At 42.0% G+C, this 17,919-nt stretch overlaps 2 protein-coding genes across 4 annotated transcripts in view; one reads left to right on the top strand and one right to left on the bottom strand.

Moving 5' to 3' along the window:
• Positions 1–7,777, bottom strand: part of ppm1h (protein phosphatase, Mg2+/Mn2+ dependent, 1H) — a 123,984-nt gene extending 116,207 nt beyond the window's left edge. The window contains exon 1 of the mRNA XM_079604015.1: positions 7,088–7,777. The gene's annotated coding sequence lies outside the window, so the exon portion shown is untranslated. The remainder of the gene's footprint in view (positions 1–7,087) is intronic.
• LOC306993870 (uncharacterized protein) lies at positions 2,946–13,589 on the top strand. 3 transcript variants are annotated; one of them, XM_079604013.1, is made up of 3 exons: positions 2,946–3,057; positions 3,147–3,233; positions 4,513–6,780. In XM_079604013.1, the coding sequence occupies exons 2-3, from the start codon at positions 3,152–3,154 to the stop codon at positions 5,844–5,846; spliced, it is 1,416 nt and encodes a 471-aa protein (XP_079460139.1). In that variant the 5' UTR covers positions 2,946–3,057; positions 3,147–3,151; the 3' UTR covers positions 5,847–6,780. The 3 variants fall into 3 exon arrangements, with proteins under 3 accessions (XP_079460139.1, XP_079460137.1, XP_079460138.1); XM_079604011.1 differs by lacking the exon at positions 4,513–6,780 and adding an exon at positions 11,477–13,589 and having other exon boundaries at positions 2,967–3,057; XM_079604012.1 differs by lacking the exons at positions 2,946–3,057; positions 3,147–3,233; positions 4,513–6,780 and adding exons at positions 8,871–9,132; positions 9,218–9,304; positions 11,477–13,584.
• The last annotated feature ends 4,330 nt before the right edge of the window (positions 13,590–17,919 follow it).

Below are 17,919 nucleotides of genomic sequence, written 5' to 3'. Positions count from 1 at the left end.
GTGCAGCCCGGCTGGTTGTGGAGGCAAAAACTCGGGCCTGGGAGGAGTTCGGTGAGGCCATGGAGAAGGACTACCGTCTGGCCTCGAAGAGATTCTGGCAAACTGTCCGGCGCCTCAGGAGAGGGAAGCAGTGCCCCACCAACGCTGTTTACAGTGGAGGTGGGCAGCTGTTGACCTCAACTGGGGATGTCGTCGGACGGTGGAAGGAATACTTCGAGGATCTCCTCAATCCTGCCGTCACGTCTTCTATTGAGGAAGCAGAGGCTGAGGGCCCAGAGGTGAATTCGTCCATCACTCAAGCTGAAGTACCGAGGTAGCACCCGAGGTAGTCAAAAAACTCCTCGGTGGCAAGGCACCGGGGGTGGATGAGATCAGCCCTGAGTACCTCAAGTCTCTGGATGTTGCAGGGCTGTCTTGGCTGACACGTCTCTGCAGCATCGCGTGGCGGTCGGGGACAGTACCTCTGGGACACCCTCCGGTCCCCCTTCTTAAAAAGAGGACCACCACCCCGGGTGGTCCTCTTTTTAAGAAAGGGGACCGGAGGGTGTGTTCCAACTACAGGGGGATCACATTTCTCAGCCTCCCCGGGAAAGTCTATGCCAGGGTACTGGAGAGGAGAATACGGCCGATAGTAGAACCTCGGATTCAGGAGGAACAGTGCGGTTTTCGTCCCGGTCGTGGAACACTGGACCAGCTCTATACCCTCTACAGGGTGCTGGAGGGTTCATGGGAGTTTGCCCAACCAATCCACGTGTGCTTTGTGGATTTGGAGAAGGCATTCGACTGTGTCCCTCGTGGTGTCCTGTGGAGGGTGCTCCGGGAGTATGGGGTCCGGGGTCCTTTGCTAAGGGCTGTCCGGTCCCTATACGACAGGAGCAGGAGCTTGGTTCGCATTAACGGCAGTAAGTCAGACTTGTTCCCGGTGCATGTTGGACTCCGGCAGGGCTGCCCTTTGTCGACGGTTCTGTTCATAATTTTTATGGACAGAATTTCTAGGCACAGCCAGGGGCCGGAGGGTGTCGGGTTTGGGGACCACACGATTTCGTCTCTGCTCTTTGCAGATGATGTTGTCGTGCTGGCCCCTTCAAACCAGGACCTTCAGCATGCACTGGGACGGTTTGCAGCCGAGTGTGAAGTGGCTGGGATGAGAATCAGCACCTCCAAATCCGAGGCCATGGTCCTCAGTGGGAAAAGGGTGGCCTGCTTACTTCAGGTTGGTGGAGAGTTCCTGCCTCAAGTGGAAGAGTTTAAGTATCTTGGGGTCTTGTTCACGAGTGAGGGAAGGATGGAACGGGAGATTGACAGACGGATCGGTGCAGCTGCTGCAGTAATGCGGTCGATGTACCGGTCTGTCGTGTTGAAGAAAGAGCTCAGTTGCAAGGCGAAGCTCTCGATTTACCGGTCAATCTACGTTCCTACTCTCACCTATGGTCATGAGCTTTGGGTCATGACCGAAAGAACAAGATCCCGGATACAGGCGGCCGAAATGAGCTTTCTCCGCAGAGTGGCTGGGCGATCCCTTAGAGATAGGGTGAGGAGCTCGGCCACTCGGGAGGAGCTCAGAGTAGATCCGCTGCTCCTCCACATCGAGAGAGGTCAGCTGAGGTGGCTCGGTCATCTGTTCCGGATGCCTCCTGGACGCCTTCCCGTGAAGGTGTTCCGGGCGCGTCCCACCGAGCGGAGACCCCGGGGAAGACCTAGGACACGCTGGAGGGACTATGTCTCCCGGCTGGCCTGGGAACGCCTCGGTGTCCCCCCGGAAGAGCTGGAGGAAGTGTCTAGGGAATAGGAAGTCTGGGCATCTCTGCTTAGACTGCTGCACCCGCGACCCGGCCCCGGATAAGCGGAAGAAAATGGATGGAAATGGATGGATGGGTTTCATTTGCATTTTTTTTGCAATCCATGTAAAAAGTCTGGCGAGTAAATAAAATAATTTACTAGCCAATGGCGACTCAAAGAGGGTTGCATATATTGACTGACATCTCTATTGTCCCCTATTGTACTTGAAAGGTTTGTTTGAGCTGCGCTCTTTTCTGTACAGGCATGAATTTGCATTTCATTTCACTTTTGGTGTGAAAGGGCCTTTGCATTTGCCAAAAATAAAGCTTTTTTAGTTGTTATTAAAAAACAAACAAGCAAGCCCAGACAAGCTGAGCAAAAGTAATGTAACGCATTACTTTCTAGAAAAAGTAACTAAGTAAATTAGTTACTTTAAGGAGTAACGCAATAAAGTCACTCACTCCTCTTGACTGAATAACTTTAGTAACTTTAATAAGAATTCATATACTAATTTATACAGTAAAGACTATGCTGTTATTTTACATTTGTTTACTTTATACAATTTCTATACATAATCTACCTAATAACTACTGTTATACCTGAACAACCTGAAAAACATTTGCACTTGTTCATTTGCATCAACATGTTCTATTGTTTATTTGTGCTATTGCAAATTGTAATTACAGACTGTTTACTAAGTAACTCAATAAGTTACTTTAAGCAATATTGTAATGCATTACTTTTAAAAGTACATTTCATTAACACTGCTTACTGTACTGGGCTAAATGTGTAAACCTGTTTTTGGTTTGTTTATATGCCTTTGGTCCGTGCTACATTCATATTTCAGTCGATCCGCACCAGAGTTTGTTTGGAAGTGGATCGAGATCCCCTGAAAAGGGGGTCTCGATCCGCACCAGGGTTCAAATGGCAGTGTTCACACTTATTCAGATGAACCGCACTGACAGAGCAATCACACAACAGTTTGTATTCATTAAACCACACCTGGCTAGTAGGAACATGCTGAGTCACAGCCTGGATCGGAGCAGAGCCCCACCCCCCCACCCACCCAACACACACACACACACACACACACACACACACACACACACACACACACACACACACACACACACACACACACACACACACACACACACAACCTGTCATACTGGTTAAGTATCTAAACGAACATCTAAAAACAACCAATGCTTGTCGAGCATTTGTTTTAGCAAAGCAAGAGTCAGCACTACATTTACAGCGTTTCTAAATCAACTGACTGTAAGTAAAAACCTTTTCCTACTTTTGTTGATCTGTGTAATCCAAGTCACAGATGTTTAAAGTTACATTTGGCTACATGTATTCTTTAGGTTGTATGATGAAACTCACCAAGACAAAACCCAAGTTGCTTTTTACACTGATTCAGGCATTTCACATCATGTCAGTACAGGCAGAAGGTAATGTACCTGCTCTTTACTGTTAAACTAAACATTTTTAATAAATATTGTACCTATAACTCACACAACTGTCTTAATTTACTCAGTCTAATGTCATTCCAAACTCATATGAGTTTTCTTCTTCTGAATCGGTATGTAGGGATGGCTGACGCGAAACACTCGTTCCGAAGCTTTGCGAGATCCCGAAGCGCAGATGTTTCAAAACACTGATCCGAAGCGTGATTCAAAACACCCACTGGAGGCCAGCTTATTGAGAACCCAAGTGCAGTTTATTAACAAGATCTAAGATGAAAAACTCAACATGAACTTACATGACAACAGTGGTCACAGGAAACAATACTTGACAAAGACACATGGCAAACATGAGGGCTTAAATACACAGACTAATTACAAGACAAGGGACACCTGTGAACAACAATGATCAGACAATTAACCAATGACAAGACACATGGCAGGATCACATGACAAACAGGGAATCACATGACAAGACACAGAAACATGACATTAGGCTTGTTCGACTTGAACCGGCGCGGCACAGACCGATCGGTGAATGACATCAAAAGTACCGGGAGAGCGATTGAAAAGCATACAGAGCCGTCTGCTCTCTAATCGCTCTCGCGGTACTTTGATGTCATTCACCGAATGTGTCGAACAAGCCTAATGACAAAACCAAAACGTGACAGTTTGTCTCGTTTTCCAGTATTTATCTAAAAAAAGCAGCCAGCAGCCATATCATTCTGTAGCCCAAGACCGGTGTCCAACTGAAGCTAAGCAGGGCTGAGCCTGGTTAGTACCTGGATGGGAGACCTTCTGGGAAAACCAGGTTGCTGCTGGAAGAGGTGTTAGTGAAGCCAGCAGGGGGCGCTCACCCTGTGGTCTGTGTGGGTCCTAACGCCCCAGTGTAGTGACGGGGACACTATACTGCCAAAAGAGTGCCGTCCTTCAGATGAGACGTTAAACCGAGGTCCTGACTCTCTGTGGTCATTAAACATCCCAGGATGTCCCTTGAAAAAGAGTAGGGGTATGCCCTGTCATGCTGGCCAAATTTGCCCCTTCACCTGTGTCTATCATGGCCTCCTAATCATCCTCATATAATGGTTGGCTTCATCACGGTCTCCTCTCCACCAATAAGCTGGTGTGTGGTGGTCGTTCTGGCACAATATGGCTGCCGTCGCATCATCCAAGTGGACGCTGCACATTGGTGGTGGTTGAGGAGAAAAAGCTTTATATAAATGTAACAAATTATGACCCCAATTTTTTCTTTGCATGATGGTTTCAGCTTCTCATGATGATGAAGTGAGGATCCTGATAGTGGGAATGCGAGGCGGCTCCAGATTCAGCGCTGCAGATCTTCTGTCCGGAAGGAAAGGCGGTGGACAGGAAGACAGAGAGATTTTAAAGACTCCAGTAATTACAGACGAGGGTCGTAGAATGATGCTGGTCACTGGACCAAACCTCTGTGAGGACGACACAGCGAGACAGAGCTTCACAACAGCGCTGTTCCTCTCGTCTCCTGGACCTCACGCCGTTTTAATGCTCCTGAATCTGGAAGATCGAGAGTCAGAAGAGTGTGATGTTGTGAAGCGAGTCCATGAGCTGCTGGGAGCAGAAGTCCTCCAGTACTGCATTGTTCTTCTGCACCAAAATCACCAGGAATGTTTGACAGGAGCGTCCAGAGGGATCGCTGGAGAAATGATCAACGCATGTGGAGGCAGATTTCACATGATCAGAGACTCTGAACCCAAACCTGCTCAAACAGCGGCTCTCGTAGCGGAAATACACAAGCTAGTTCGGCTCAATGCTCACGGATTTCACTCGGGATTTACACAAACGTTAAAAACAGAAGAGACGAGTCAAGATGTGCATGAAGAAAATCAGCTCTTCTCACTAAAATATGACAATTCAGTCGAAATTGCACGATGGATTTTACTTATTTTACTGAATGCTGCACTTATTTTCTCTAAAGGACAGCATGAACATTTTTATTTTGGAGAAATACTGTTTGCACTAGTTAGTTTTACGTTCACTCTAAGAAACATCCTGAATCCAAATGTCGCTGTTCCCTTTAATATGATCGTGTTCTCAACGTTCACAATTGCAGTGACATACCATGACTTATCGCGTTCTCGACACGGACATCAAATCATAATGTATTTCATCATGATCTTTGCATTTCCCAGTATAGTGTTCATCTCAGGTCTAGGACTGACCCTAGGAACGGTTGCCAGCGTCCGGTCGTGGTCAGACGTGTTCGTAGCGTGTCACGCGGCTCCTGGGGTCACATTCGGGGCTCATTTATGCACATTTTATTCCATAAACCCAGATCAAATGCAGACTCGCACAACTCTAGTGTTTGCACTCAAGTTATTCCTGTGTTGTTCAGTTGGAGTGACGCTCTCCATGGGGTTTGCGGCTGTTTTTACTCTGTTTTTAGTGAAGATGACAATAATGCTGCTAATATTAGGATTTACAATAGCGTATGTCCATTTAAAGAGAGAATCTGTAAAGTTTGTTATTTTTTTCATGATTTTTCCATGCTGTTGTGTATTTATTGGTTCTTTCATTTCATTTTTATGCAATGTATCATTTCGATATATTTGTACATTCATTTGAAGCCGGTAATAGTGACTACATCACAAAAGAATCTGATTGAATTTGGATCAAAACAAGTTAATGCTGATATTGGTTTTGGTCTAATGTTAACATTTCAAACATTTCTAACATTCTTCAAGTAAGTGCACTTTTGGCCCATTTTGGTGATAAAAGATGAGTTTTATGGGATACAATTATTGACTTTTCTTCATTCCTCATGTTTTTTTCCACTAAAACATCAGTTGGACAATTGAACAAAGGCACTCACTCTGGATAATGTTAAATCAGTTAAATGCCCATTACTTCAGCTCTACTGTTTTCTCATTATTATTTTAGTCGTTTAATAGTTTCTGATGTGCTTCACATAAGTTATGGATTTTTTTTTTTTTTAGGTTTTTGATGTCTGTTGTAAATGATTGCATTCGCTCAAACATATTCTCCTGTTTCCCGCATTCAGAGATTTTCTGCAGTCTCGCACATGCTGTGGCTTGGCATGTTGATACTTATTTCTGACGTAAAGATTTTAATATTGAAAATCTTAAAAGAGAAGCAGCACCTAAAACGTAGTTGTTCATTCAGATGGCCTGAAACGGGGTGGGAAAGTGTAATGTATTACTGAATAAAGACTGTTTTTGTTATTAATCTCCTGACTCTGAGACATGTGACACACGTATGACATACACCCCTTAACTAACTGAAGAATCTAGGTTGGATTTATTTGTTTTTGTCAAGTTGAAACCAACTCAATTACTCGCCTCATGAGACACAGGATAAAAAAGATGAAATTAGCCAAAAGAAAATGAAACTGGCTCCTCGTATTGATTCTTGCGTTTCATATCTCATCTTCAGAAGGTTAGTATCTGCTCTCTTTCACTATTTAACCAAGAATGAGTTGTTTTAATTAATTTTACTATAATTTAAACTTCAATTCCTGCATAAACGTCAATCACAAAGCATTGACATTTATGCATTTGGCAGATACTTTTATCTAATTTGACATTACATAATTTGTATCAGTTTCTCTTGGATTTGAACCCACAATACCATTATTGTTAGCGAAAGATGACAATAATGCTGCGAATATTAGGATTTACAATGGCATATTGGCATTTAAAGTGTCATGAAACCACCGTTTTAGCCTGGTCGTAGTTTGTGTGGGAATTAAATCCATGATGATAACATTAAGACCATGATCATTAAAAAAACACCCTGAAGTCATATCCAAACATTTGTATGATTAACAACGATATTTCAATCTTTACCTTTCCCGTCCTGCTTCTCAAGATGATGATGTAAGAATCCTGATTGTGGGAATCTCTCGACTCCTGGACCTCACGCCATTTGAATGGTCCTGAATCTGGAAGATCAAGAATCATAAGAGTGTGATGATGTAGTTTACACTAAAGCGAGGCACAAATATTTGTATTCTGGGGCAAAATTAGCTATACTTATATTGTTTTTGGTCTTTCTAAGACATGTTCTGAGTCCAGATGTTGCTATACCGCTAAATTTGGCCTTGATCACACCACTAGCAACTATATTTACGATAGACCACATATAGTAATCAAAGATTTTATTTTAGCAGAATTAGCACCGGTCTAAACTTCAGAGATAGCATAGAGGTTTTAATAGCATATTTTTTCATTCTTATTTCTTATTATCTTCTTTGGGACCATCATCAGCGTCAGATCGTGTGTCACATAGCTCCTGGAGTCACAGTCGGGGTTTATGCATTATTTTTTCACAGTGAAAAGAAGAGTTGTGAATCTCCAGTCTTTGTGCTCGGGTCATTTCTTTGTTGTATTTTGGGGCGACACTTTCAATGGGGTTTGTGACTGTGTTTGCTCTACTTGGTGTGAAGATGACAATAATGCCGCTAATATTAGGGCTTACAATGGCATATTGGCATTTAAAGTGTGAAACTCTACAGAAAGTTATCGGTTTTATGGTTCTTACACCCCCCCCCCCCCCCCCACACACACACACACACACACACACACACACACACAACCTGACGCTGATGATATTCCCACAGACCAGAAGAATTGGTACAGATATAAAGCTGTGTAAATAAGTATTGAAATAAGAATGAAAAAATATGCTATTAAAACTTCTATTCTATCTCTGAAGTTTAAACCGCTGCTAATTCTCAAAGTACTTATTGAAAGCTTAGTCTGTTCTTGTTTTATGTAACAGTTAGCATTATTTTTAGGAGCATTAATAATTTGGAGACAACCAGCAACAACACCAAATGACACTGTGTGTTTGTGTGTGTGTGTAACATACACGCAGATACATAGCCTATATTTTACATTCGTAAATATAACAGGAAAAAGCTATTGACCACAAACTACTGCGGTGTGGCAGTAATAGGCTACACAAATGTCCGTACTGTGGTTTGGTTATTACCTTTATTGATTAGGTTATTGATCACCTGAATATGATAGCATGGTATTTATGTCCAAACATGGTAATGTCATGGTATTTTTTAAAATGCTTTCGTGTACTGAATCTGTTTTGTCTGAAAATGTATTTACCTGCCAGAGTCATTCATAGTCATAGATGTTGAACTTTTAAAAAAAATAGCTGGCTTGGATTGTAATGGAAAATATTCTAACGTTATTTGTGTCCTACAGTTGAGAACCTGTTACAAACTATTCAGTTCGTGAGTGAGCTATCCGAATGATTCAGACTGAATCACCAACATACAGTAAAATATAATTTTACTACTCAAAAGAACCGATTCAAAAGAGTCATTCATTAGCGAATCTTCATCGCTACTAGTTCTGATTATAAACATGTAACGTTAACGTTATACCAAAATACACGACAACACTGGCAAAATATATTACGTTCCTTAGTCAGAATACGACCATATTCAGTCAAACAAAGGTATTTCAGTAATATTTTACCAGGACACTGTAGTATTGTTCTGACGCGCGTTCAACCGTCCAGAGTTCAGTTGGACGCCAGTGATTCACAGCCATTCTCAAGCCCCGCCCCTTGAGCTGAAACAGGACATATGATTGGTTAAGAAAAATACAGCGCAGCTGAAATTAATGTTCTGGTTGGTTTTTGAGTATACAACTTGTCTCTTCTGCCGTGCTTTCGGTTTTGATATGTGTTGTATAATAAACTAAGTAAAAATGCCTTTTCAAAACTCATCTCTCCCAAGCTGTTCGATCTTGGTTGCATTATATCATCATTACTCATTATGAGTGGATAGGACTACGCTAAATATGGCTGGGGAATCACGCGAGTAAAAGTGAAAGCAAACAAACAGGATTAAACTTTACTGTCGGTGTAGGTAAATATGCTTCATAGTTTGGGTATATTTTTGGTTATAGGCCTACATTTTAAATTCTCAGATTAACAGTGGCTTTACTCTCCAGGTTGAAAAATGAATCTAAACAGGACAGGATCAAAATGGCTCTGCACACTGATCCTTGCATTTCACATCACATCTGTACATGTTGAAGGTAATGTACAAATTACAATGTCATGTACATGTATATTTGCTCTCTACTGTTCTGATGTCTGCATTATTAAATCACACATTGCTGTTTTTTGTTTGTTTTTCTGGGGGAAAATCAGTCTTGTGCTTAATTTCTTACAAATTTTCATAATTTGTTGTAGTTAACTTTCGATAACTGAACATAAATCTGACCACTGTAGTGGACACCATGCATTCAGGGTGGTAATGTAGGCCTAATGTAAGTCAATGGCATTTTGTAGGCAAGCAAATATGTCCTTTTAACCACAAATACATGCATCAGAGGGTTAAACCAAAAATGGCTTACTGAGCAATTATTTTAGATACCAACCTGTAAGACAGGAAAAACTTGAAGAGAGGGCTCTCTCTGAGCGAACAAAGGAAATTAATATTTTGAACTCACCCTTGTGCACTATCGAGACGAAAGTCTCACCTAATCAAGTCTCACCATCCTAATCTACATTTCTTCCCTAGCCTGGCTCCGCCCTCCTACGTACTTCCGCTCAATTTTCATTTTCCTTCAGTACTACATCTGGGATTGCAGTGTATTCTTGGGTTTTCTCCGGTAATTTTTTTAGCGGTCCAACCAGCGAACAGAGGGAGTGGCTGAGAACGATGACGTTGAGGTTGTGCGCTAGTTTGAGTCGTCATACGTCACGACCAAACGTTAGCGATTATGGCAGATCCTGAGTGGCTTTGGGCAGATCCAATAGTTTTAAACTTAAACAGAGTACCCGCCTACAAGGAAGTTAACGCTCGTCAATGGAGCGGCCAGACTGGTAGAACCAGGCTATTTCTTCCCCTCATCTTCCACTCCTTCTCCCTCTTGCTGAGATCCCCCAAACTCACACAATAATCTACATGGTTTAATGTGAATAATTACCATCGAGTATTATACATGTTTAGTATCATTCTCAATGAAGTAAAACAAAAGGTACCGTATTTTCCGGACTCTAAGTCGCATCAGTCAAAAAATGCGCCACGAAGAGGAAAAAAAACATATATAAGTCGCACTGGACTATAAGTCGCATTTATTTTGAAATTTATTTCACAAAATGCAAGACCAAGAACAGACATTTAATCTGGAAAGGCAATTATTCAGCTCCACAACAGCACACAGAACAACAGCTGAATAGTGTCCGGTGTGTTAGCGTAACACATTAACAGTTATTCAGCTGCACAATAGCATAAAGAACATATACCTGGGAAGCTGAATAGGCTAAACTAACATAAGCCAGCGAGTCCAACAAGTTACCGGTAAGCAAGTTCACCAAGCTCTCGATCTCACTCCTCAACACTGAATACATTGAGTTCTTCCTCTGTGTCGCTTCTGAACTACTCCGCTAGCTAGAGCGCCCTCTCGCGGCTGTAGCCGGTAATGTTTTCTCTTGGTTCATCTCAGTCAGTATGGATTAATTTTGATATATAAGTCGCACCCGACTATAAGTCGCAGGACCAGTCAAACAATGAAAAAAAGTGTGACTTATAGTCCGGAAAATACGGTAATAAGGTTTTTAAGAGTTTATAGATAACTGGCACACAGTCTCCAGACAAATGGCCTCCTGTTCTCAAAAGCTGAAACATCGAAACGGACTCTAACATTGTTTTCATTAAAGGACAAGTTCGGTATTTTACACTTAAAGCCCTGTTTACAGATCGTATCTGATGAAATAGAACGGTTAAGATTAAACTTTGGACACATGCTCCTGTCCCGAGAATTTTAGGTTTATTTAGCTTTCCCCCCCCCAGAAATAAACCAAAAATTCTCGGGACAGGAGCATGTGTCCAAATTTTAATCTTAACCGTTCTATTTCATCAGATACGGTCTGTAAACAGGGCTTTAAGTGTAAAATACCGAACTTGTCCTTTAAGAGTTAAAAGGAATAGTCAAACATTCGCTCACATTTAATGATGCACAGATATCATTAAAACCTTTTCATTTATGGAGTCAGATGAAATAACGAGAAAATACATATGAGAAAATGTATTTCATTTAATCCTATCACTTTGCCACGCGGAAAGACAGTAACATGCAGAGACCTTCCCCGCTGGTCGGATGCCTACTTTGGGCTGATCGAGCCGGGCCTTACAATGTAAAGTTAGTAGATTATTTACGTTGAATTCAAATAATAATTTTCATCTTCAACTTTCTCTTCAGCTTCTCATGATGATGATGAAGTGAGGATCCTGATAGTGGGAATGCGAGGCGGCTCCAGATTCAGCGCTGCAGATCTTCTGTCCGGAAGGAAAGGCAGTGGACAGGAGGACAGAGAGATTAATGTAAAGACTCCAGTAATTACAGACGAGGGTCGTAGAATGATGCTGGTCACTGGACCAAACCTCTGTGAGGACGACACAGCGAGACAGAGCTTCACAACAGCGCTGCTCCTCTCGTCACCTGGACCTCACGCCGTTTTAATGCTCCTGAATCTGGAAGATGAAGAGTCAGAAGAGTGTGATGTTGTGAAGCGAGTCCAGGAGCTGCTGGGAGCAGAAGTCCTCCAGTACTGCATTGTTCTTCTGCACCAAAATCACCAGGAACGCTTGACAGGAGCGTCCAGAGGGATCGCTGGAGAAATGATCAACGCATGTGGAGGCAGATTTCACATGATCAGAGACTCTGAACCCAAACCTGCTCAAACAGCGGCTCTCATAGCAGAAATACACAAGCTAGTTCAGCTCAATGCTCACGGATTTCACTCGGGATTTACACAAACAGTAAAAACAGAAGAGACAAGTCAGCTCTTGTCTGTAAAACATGAGACTTTAGGAGGAGTAGAAGGGATCATAGGATGGATTTCCCTTGTTTCACTTACAGCTCTTGTTGTTTACACTGAAGGAAATTACAAAATGTTGATTTTTGGGACAAAATTTGCAGCTCTTGTATTGTTTATGGTCTATCTAAGACATTTTCTGAGTCCAGATGTTGCTATACCGCTAAATCTGGCCTTGATAACATCAATTGCAGCAACATTTACAAGAGACAGCAGAGTAATCGAAGATTTTCATTTTATAAGAAGTAGCAGCAGTCCAAACTTCAAAGATGCCATAGGGGATTTGATAGCAAATTTTTTCATTTTTCTAATGTTTACGTGGATAGCAATTATGTCTGTACCATTTGTTCTGGGTTCATTTCTGGTCTTTGGGACCATCATCAGCGTCAGGTCGTGGTCAGATGTGCTCATCGCGTGTCACGCGGCTCCTGGAGTCACAGCCGGGGCTTATGCATTCATATTTCACAATGAAAAGAAGAGTCGTGAATCTCCAGTCTTTGTGCTCGTGTCATTTCTGTGTTGCATCATTGGGGCGACACTTTCAATGGGGTTTGTGACTGTGTTTGCTCTACTTGGTGTGGAGATGACAATAATGCTGCTAACATTAGGGCTTACAATGGCATATTGGGATTTAAAAAGTGAAACTCTACAGGAAGTGATTGGTTTTACTGTTTTTACACTGTTTCTTTCATGTGGTTGTGTGCTCATTGGTTCAGTCTTTCTTATTTTAGGGCTGATGGTGAGTTTTCTCAAAGTATTTATGGAAAGCTTAGTCAGTTCTTACTTGTTTTATGTAGCATTACTGTTAATAGTAATAGTAATTTGTAGAAGGCAGACTGTATCAGTTCAAGTCACAAACAGTGACTAAGTTATAATTGTTGCTAAAGCTCTGGATCAAAACATCTATTAAACATCTGAAAACATTGGTTTGTAGCTACTATGTGTTTTTAATAAAATATCTAGTCTACGTTTTAGCAACTAATAAGCTTAATATTTTCTTTTATAAGCTTTAAAATATTTGATATAATATTTGAATATTAAGCCTTTGAAATCACTAGGATTACAAGTTTGTTGTGGACTTATACAAACTATCTACTATAGTGCATTTATATATTCAAGATATTTTCTTTCAAACAGTCCTCTCATATTCCTTTATGCTGAGTAAATGTATTTAAATACTTCAAAATATCTCTTGATCTTCAGCAGTGAACTGAATTAAGCTGAATTGTTTCACCATCTCGATTGGCTGTTCTCTTTAAACATCACACCTTCATGTGAATACGATCCAGAGTTTAGTCACAAACCTGGAATATCAAACACAGAAATGACAGAATGTTCATAGAATTGTGAAACGATGGAACGATTTTAGCTCAACTTGCTTTATTAAACAGACCTCGAGTTACAAAATGAAATTAACCACGACGAAAACCAAAAGTGGCTCCTTATATCAATTCTTGCGTTTCATATGATATTGTCAGATGGTTAGTATCTGCTTACCTCTATTTAGTTTTGTGATTTTATTAATTTTCCTTTAATTAAATTAAAGTTTATTTTGCTATTTAAATGTATGCTGTTAGATACACATATTCAATGTGACAAACATTCAGATTAAGGGATTAGTTCACTTCAGAAAGAACATTTCCTGATAATTTACTCACCCCCACAACATCCAATTATTCATGTCTTTCTTTTTTAACATTCCTGGATTTTTCTCCATCTAGAGGACTTTAATGGGGTCCAACGGGTTGAAGGTCCAAATTGCAGTTTCAATGCAGCTTCAAAGGCTTTACACGATCCAGCCGAGGAATAAGAGTCTTATCTACCCAAACCATCGGTCGTTTTCTAAAAAAAAAATTACATTTATATACTTTTTAACCACAAACGTTTGTTTTGCACATCCCGACTTCACGCATTACGCAGTTTGTGTGTTTTCTGGGACTTAAATCCATGATTAAGATCATGAATGTTCCTCTCATTAAAAAAAACACCCTTAAAATCATATCCAAACATTTGTATGATTCACCCCGATATTTCAATCTTTACCTTTCCCGTCCAGCTTCTCAAGATGATGATGTAAGAATCCTGATTGTGGGAATCTCTCGACTCCTGGACCTCACGCCATTTTAATAGTCTTGAATCTGGAAGATCAAGAATCAGAATAGTCTGATGTTGTAGTTTACACTAAAGCGAGGCACAAATATTTGAATTCTGGGGCAAAATTAGCTGTACTTGTATTGTTTTTTGGTCTATCTCACACACACATATGTATATGTGTATATATATACACACCCACACACTTTAATAAACTAAAATGTCAAGCATTTATCCACGAATTGCCTCTAATAAATCTTAACTAGTCAGTCAGCAGTAATGACATTTCCTTTGAAATTGATCCTTCTTTTGATCATGTATTATCAGGACCCCTTCCAGACCCAGCAGTGCTGTCCGTTGGAGATTAAAGCTGCAGTCGGCAGATCTGGCAGATTGAGTGGACTTAGCCAAAGTTTTGAATGTTTACAACTCTCATGCCCCTCCCCCACTACCACGAGTTTGCGCTCGTCAGTGCGTGTGCACCAGATTTTCTGTGAACGCGTGCCCGTCTCTTAAGCATCGATCAACACCATAGAGTACTTACCATGTTTTCTTTTCCTTGGCTGTTTTGGACCTTCTAGCTCTGGAATTGGAAGCTTGTTACGTTGGTAGATTTTCTCTCCGACATCAAGCTTCGCACAATCCAACACATCTGCGAACTTCAGGCGTGTGCATGTGATATTGTAACGTGCGCGAGGGGGTGGGGGGTAGTTGTGGCGTGTGCACAAACTATGATTGACAGCCATATCTCACCCCTCAGCCTCCCCCTCCCCCTCCCCCTGTGCTGACTGGACCAGAAGAACCGGGAGCGGTGGATTTTTGCAAAACAAATAACAGGCTCCAGGTGGAGATAGAAGCGCAATTTTTTTCTAAAACTGGCTGATTTATGTTGTTCTGTCGGAGCATAGCTTCGGTTTCAGTGAATATGATCAAAAAAATCTTGCCGACGCAGCTTTAAGTATTTACAAGATCTTGTGTGGCCTCTCAAACATGACATTAGTGGATTTTAAATTTGGTCCAGTTCCTCATGGCTCAGTTCTCTCTTATCAATGTAGTATCTTGAGAAATTTGTATCCCTTATTCCCTCAACTTCCATTACATGGCTATAAATTAGAAAGACACCTAAATTATGTCCCCAGTTATCATTATCATTTTGAGAGTTTGGTGGTCACTCGTGAATTATTGTGCATCATTAAGAAGAACACAAGAGAGCAAATTAGAGAATCCACTCTGGAAGCAAATGCATCAGCCACGCTTAATTGCCAATAGATTTGGGGAAGTATACAGTGTAAGAGGGGAGTCATCTTGTGAGGCGCTTGCAGTCCGGATTCTGAGGGGTGTACGGCAAATGGACTTTTTCAAAAACTAAAACCCATTCACTCCCATTATAAAGCTTGGAAGAGCCAGGACATTTTTTTAATATAACTCCGATTGTAATCGTCTGAAAGAAGAATGTCATATACACCAAGGATGGCTTCAGGGTGATAGGCTAATCATAGTCTAATTAAAATTTTTGGGTGAACAATGCCTTCACTAATCTAAGACCACTCACCACCACTGTAACTCTTCCTGCCTCTGTATCTTTTCCAGTCCAGCATCCTCGACCAGGTCCTGGGAATTTCGAGGTCCAGGGAATTCTCCGGAACTCTCTGCCGCCAACTTAACCTCCCGACGACTGCAACCCAGAATGTCTACCAGGTCCAGTGACTGGACTCGGTGACTGGACAACCCTTATGCCGAAAGCATAGTTTCAGACCACAGACTTCAGTTTATATCCAGGGTATGGAAAGCATTCTTCTCCCTCCTAGGTGTGGCCGTAAGCCTGTCATCCGGGTACCATCCCCAGTCGAACGGGGAGACGGAGAGAAAGATCCAGGAGATTGACCATTTCCTACGAACCTTCTGCCAGGGCCACCAGAACTCTTGGAACCAGTTTCTTGGCTGGGTCAAGTATGCGCAAAACTCCCTCCGCCAACCGTCTACTGGACTCACTCCCTTCCAGTGCGTACTCGGTTACCAGCCACCGTTATTCCCGTGGTCGGGTGAACCATCCAACGTCCCAGCGGTCGACTACTGGTTCCGAGAGAGTGAGAGGGTCTGGGACGCAGCTCACCACCAGCTTCAACAAGCAGTGTGCCACGCAGAATGACAGCCGACCTTCGACGGTCAGAGACTCCCTCCTACTAACCTGGTCAGAAGGTCTGGCTGCCCTGCCCTGCAAGAAGCTTAGTCCCAGATATATTGGCCCCGTCAACATCATCAGACCATCTCCAACTCCCTTCACATTACAGAATTCATCCTTCCATGTTTCCCTTCTCAAACCTCATTACTCTCCCGTTTCTGTTTCCCCAGAGCCTGGCCCAGCAGTGGACCCAACTTACCTTGTTTCCTCCTGCGATCATCCAGATATCTCCAGCGGACTTCTTCCAGCGTCTGTCATCCATCTCTTCATCTACCAGTCATCAATCCTGTAAGAAGGAACATACCATTCACCGCCAGTATCCTGCTCTCCAGTTTATCATTGAACTTCTCACGTACCTGTTCACTGCTATTCCACTCATTGTCAATAAATATCCTGTTAACTTCCATCTCCTGAGTCTGCTTCCATAACATCTGCCATGAAAATGGATATTGACCTTGAGCCAGAAGTCCTACAGCAGTGCAGTGACTTTTGTAGTGTAAATGCGTCACGTTCTGGGTTTGTTATACACCCTGCTGTTCCATACCTTGGTGCTTGCCCTGACACTAAAGTGTATGATCCAACTGAAGATCATCCCTTTGGGTTAGCTGAAGTGAAATGTCCAAATGTTGACAATGTAACAGAAGCTACACACATTAATTTCATAAATGGTCAGGCTAAACTGAGAAGAAGTTGTAAAGTCCCGTCTGAATTGGAACCAATGAGGGCAGTCGAACAGCGGGGAAGGTCTTTGCGCGTTACTGTCTTCCTTTTACGCAACAAAACAAGATTAAATGGAACACAATTCTCATATGTATTTTCTCGTTATTTCATCTGACTCCATAAATGAAAGGGTTTTAATGGTATCTGGGCACCATTAAAACATGAACGAATGTTTGATTACTCTTAGACTCTTGTTCATATTTTACCCGTTTAGATCAGGAAACTATATCGCTTTGAGTTCCTTAACCAGGTCTCCGACACAAGTGATCAGTCTCGACGATCAGGAGCAGAGGCAATGGCTACATATCTAGGATTTTGCCGTAATCCCTACACGCAACAATCAAAGATATATTCAATAGCCCTCTCGGGTGCCCTTCAGGAACTTAATTCAACCGTTTTACTTTAGTAGGTTTTGGCCACCATTAAAGACGCCAGTAGATTAACGTTACTTCTCTTTAATGGCTTTAGAAACGGCCAAGCCCATGATGGTTCACGTGCACTTACTTACAGTAACATTAAATTAGAACAGAAGTCATCGGAAGCGTCCAAGCTAGATTTAATCAGCCAGCACCGTGCTGGTCCTAGACGGACAAACTCATCCTCTCACCCGAGCAGTCTGCGAGCTTCTTAATATCAGGCCGTCGCTAATGTCTCTGAAGCAGCCTTGTGGTAACATATGAATCCGTTAATCTTACTTGGGAAAAATAAGTCTCAGAGTCGTTCAGAATAAAATCAAACGTTTACGATTTATTGACCAGGTAATGAAATAATAGTTCAAAGTCCAATTCGAAATGATAAAATCATCAGTTTAAACATATCATAACAATAGTTCAG

The sequence above is a fragment of the Phoxinus phoxinus genome, assembly GCF_949152265.1.
Source record: "Phoxinus phoxinus genome assembly, chromosome: 25".
Lineage (NCBI taxonomy): Eukaryota > Metazoa > Chordata > Actinopteri > Cypriniformes > Leuciscidae > Phoxinus > Phoxinus phoxinus.
This window is presented reverse-complemented; position numbering and strand designations above follow the sequence as displayed.

Excerpts from the sequence above, each read along its gene's own strand:
- LOC306993870 (XM_079604011.1), top strand. The coding sequence starts at position 3,152 with ATGATGAAACTCACCAAGACAAAACCCAAGTTGCTTTTTACACTGATT. Across the intron at positions 3,234-11,476 it reads CATGTCAGTACAGGCAGAAG|CTTCTCATGATGATGATGAA; the intron begins GTAATGTACCTG and ends CTTTCTCTTCAG.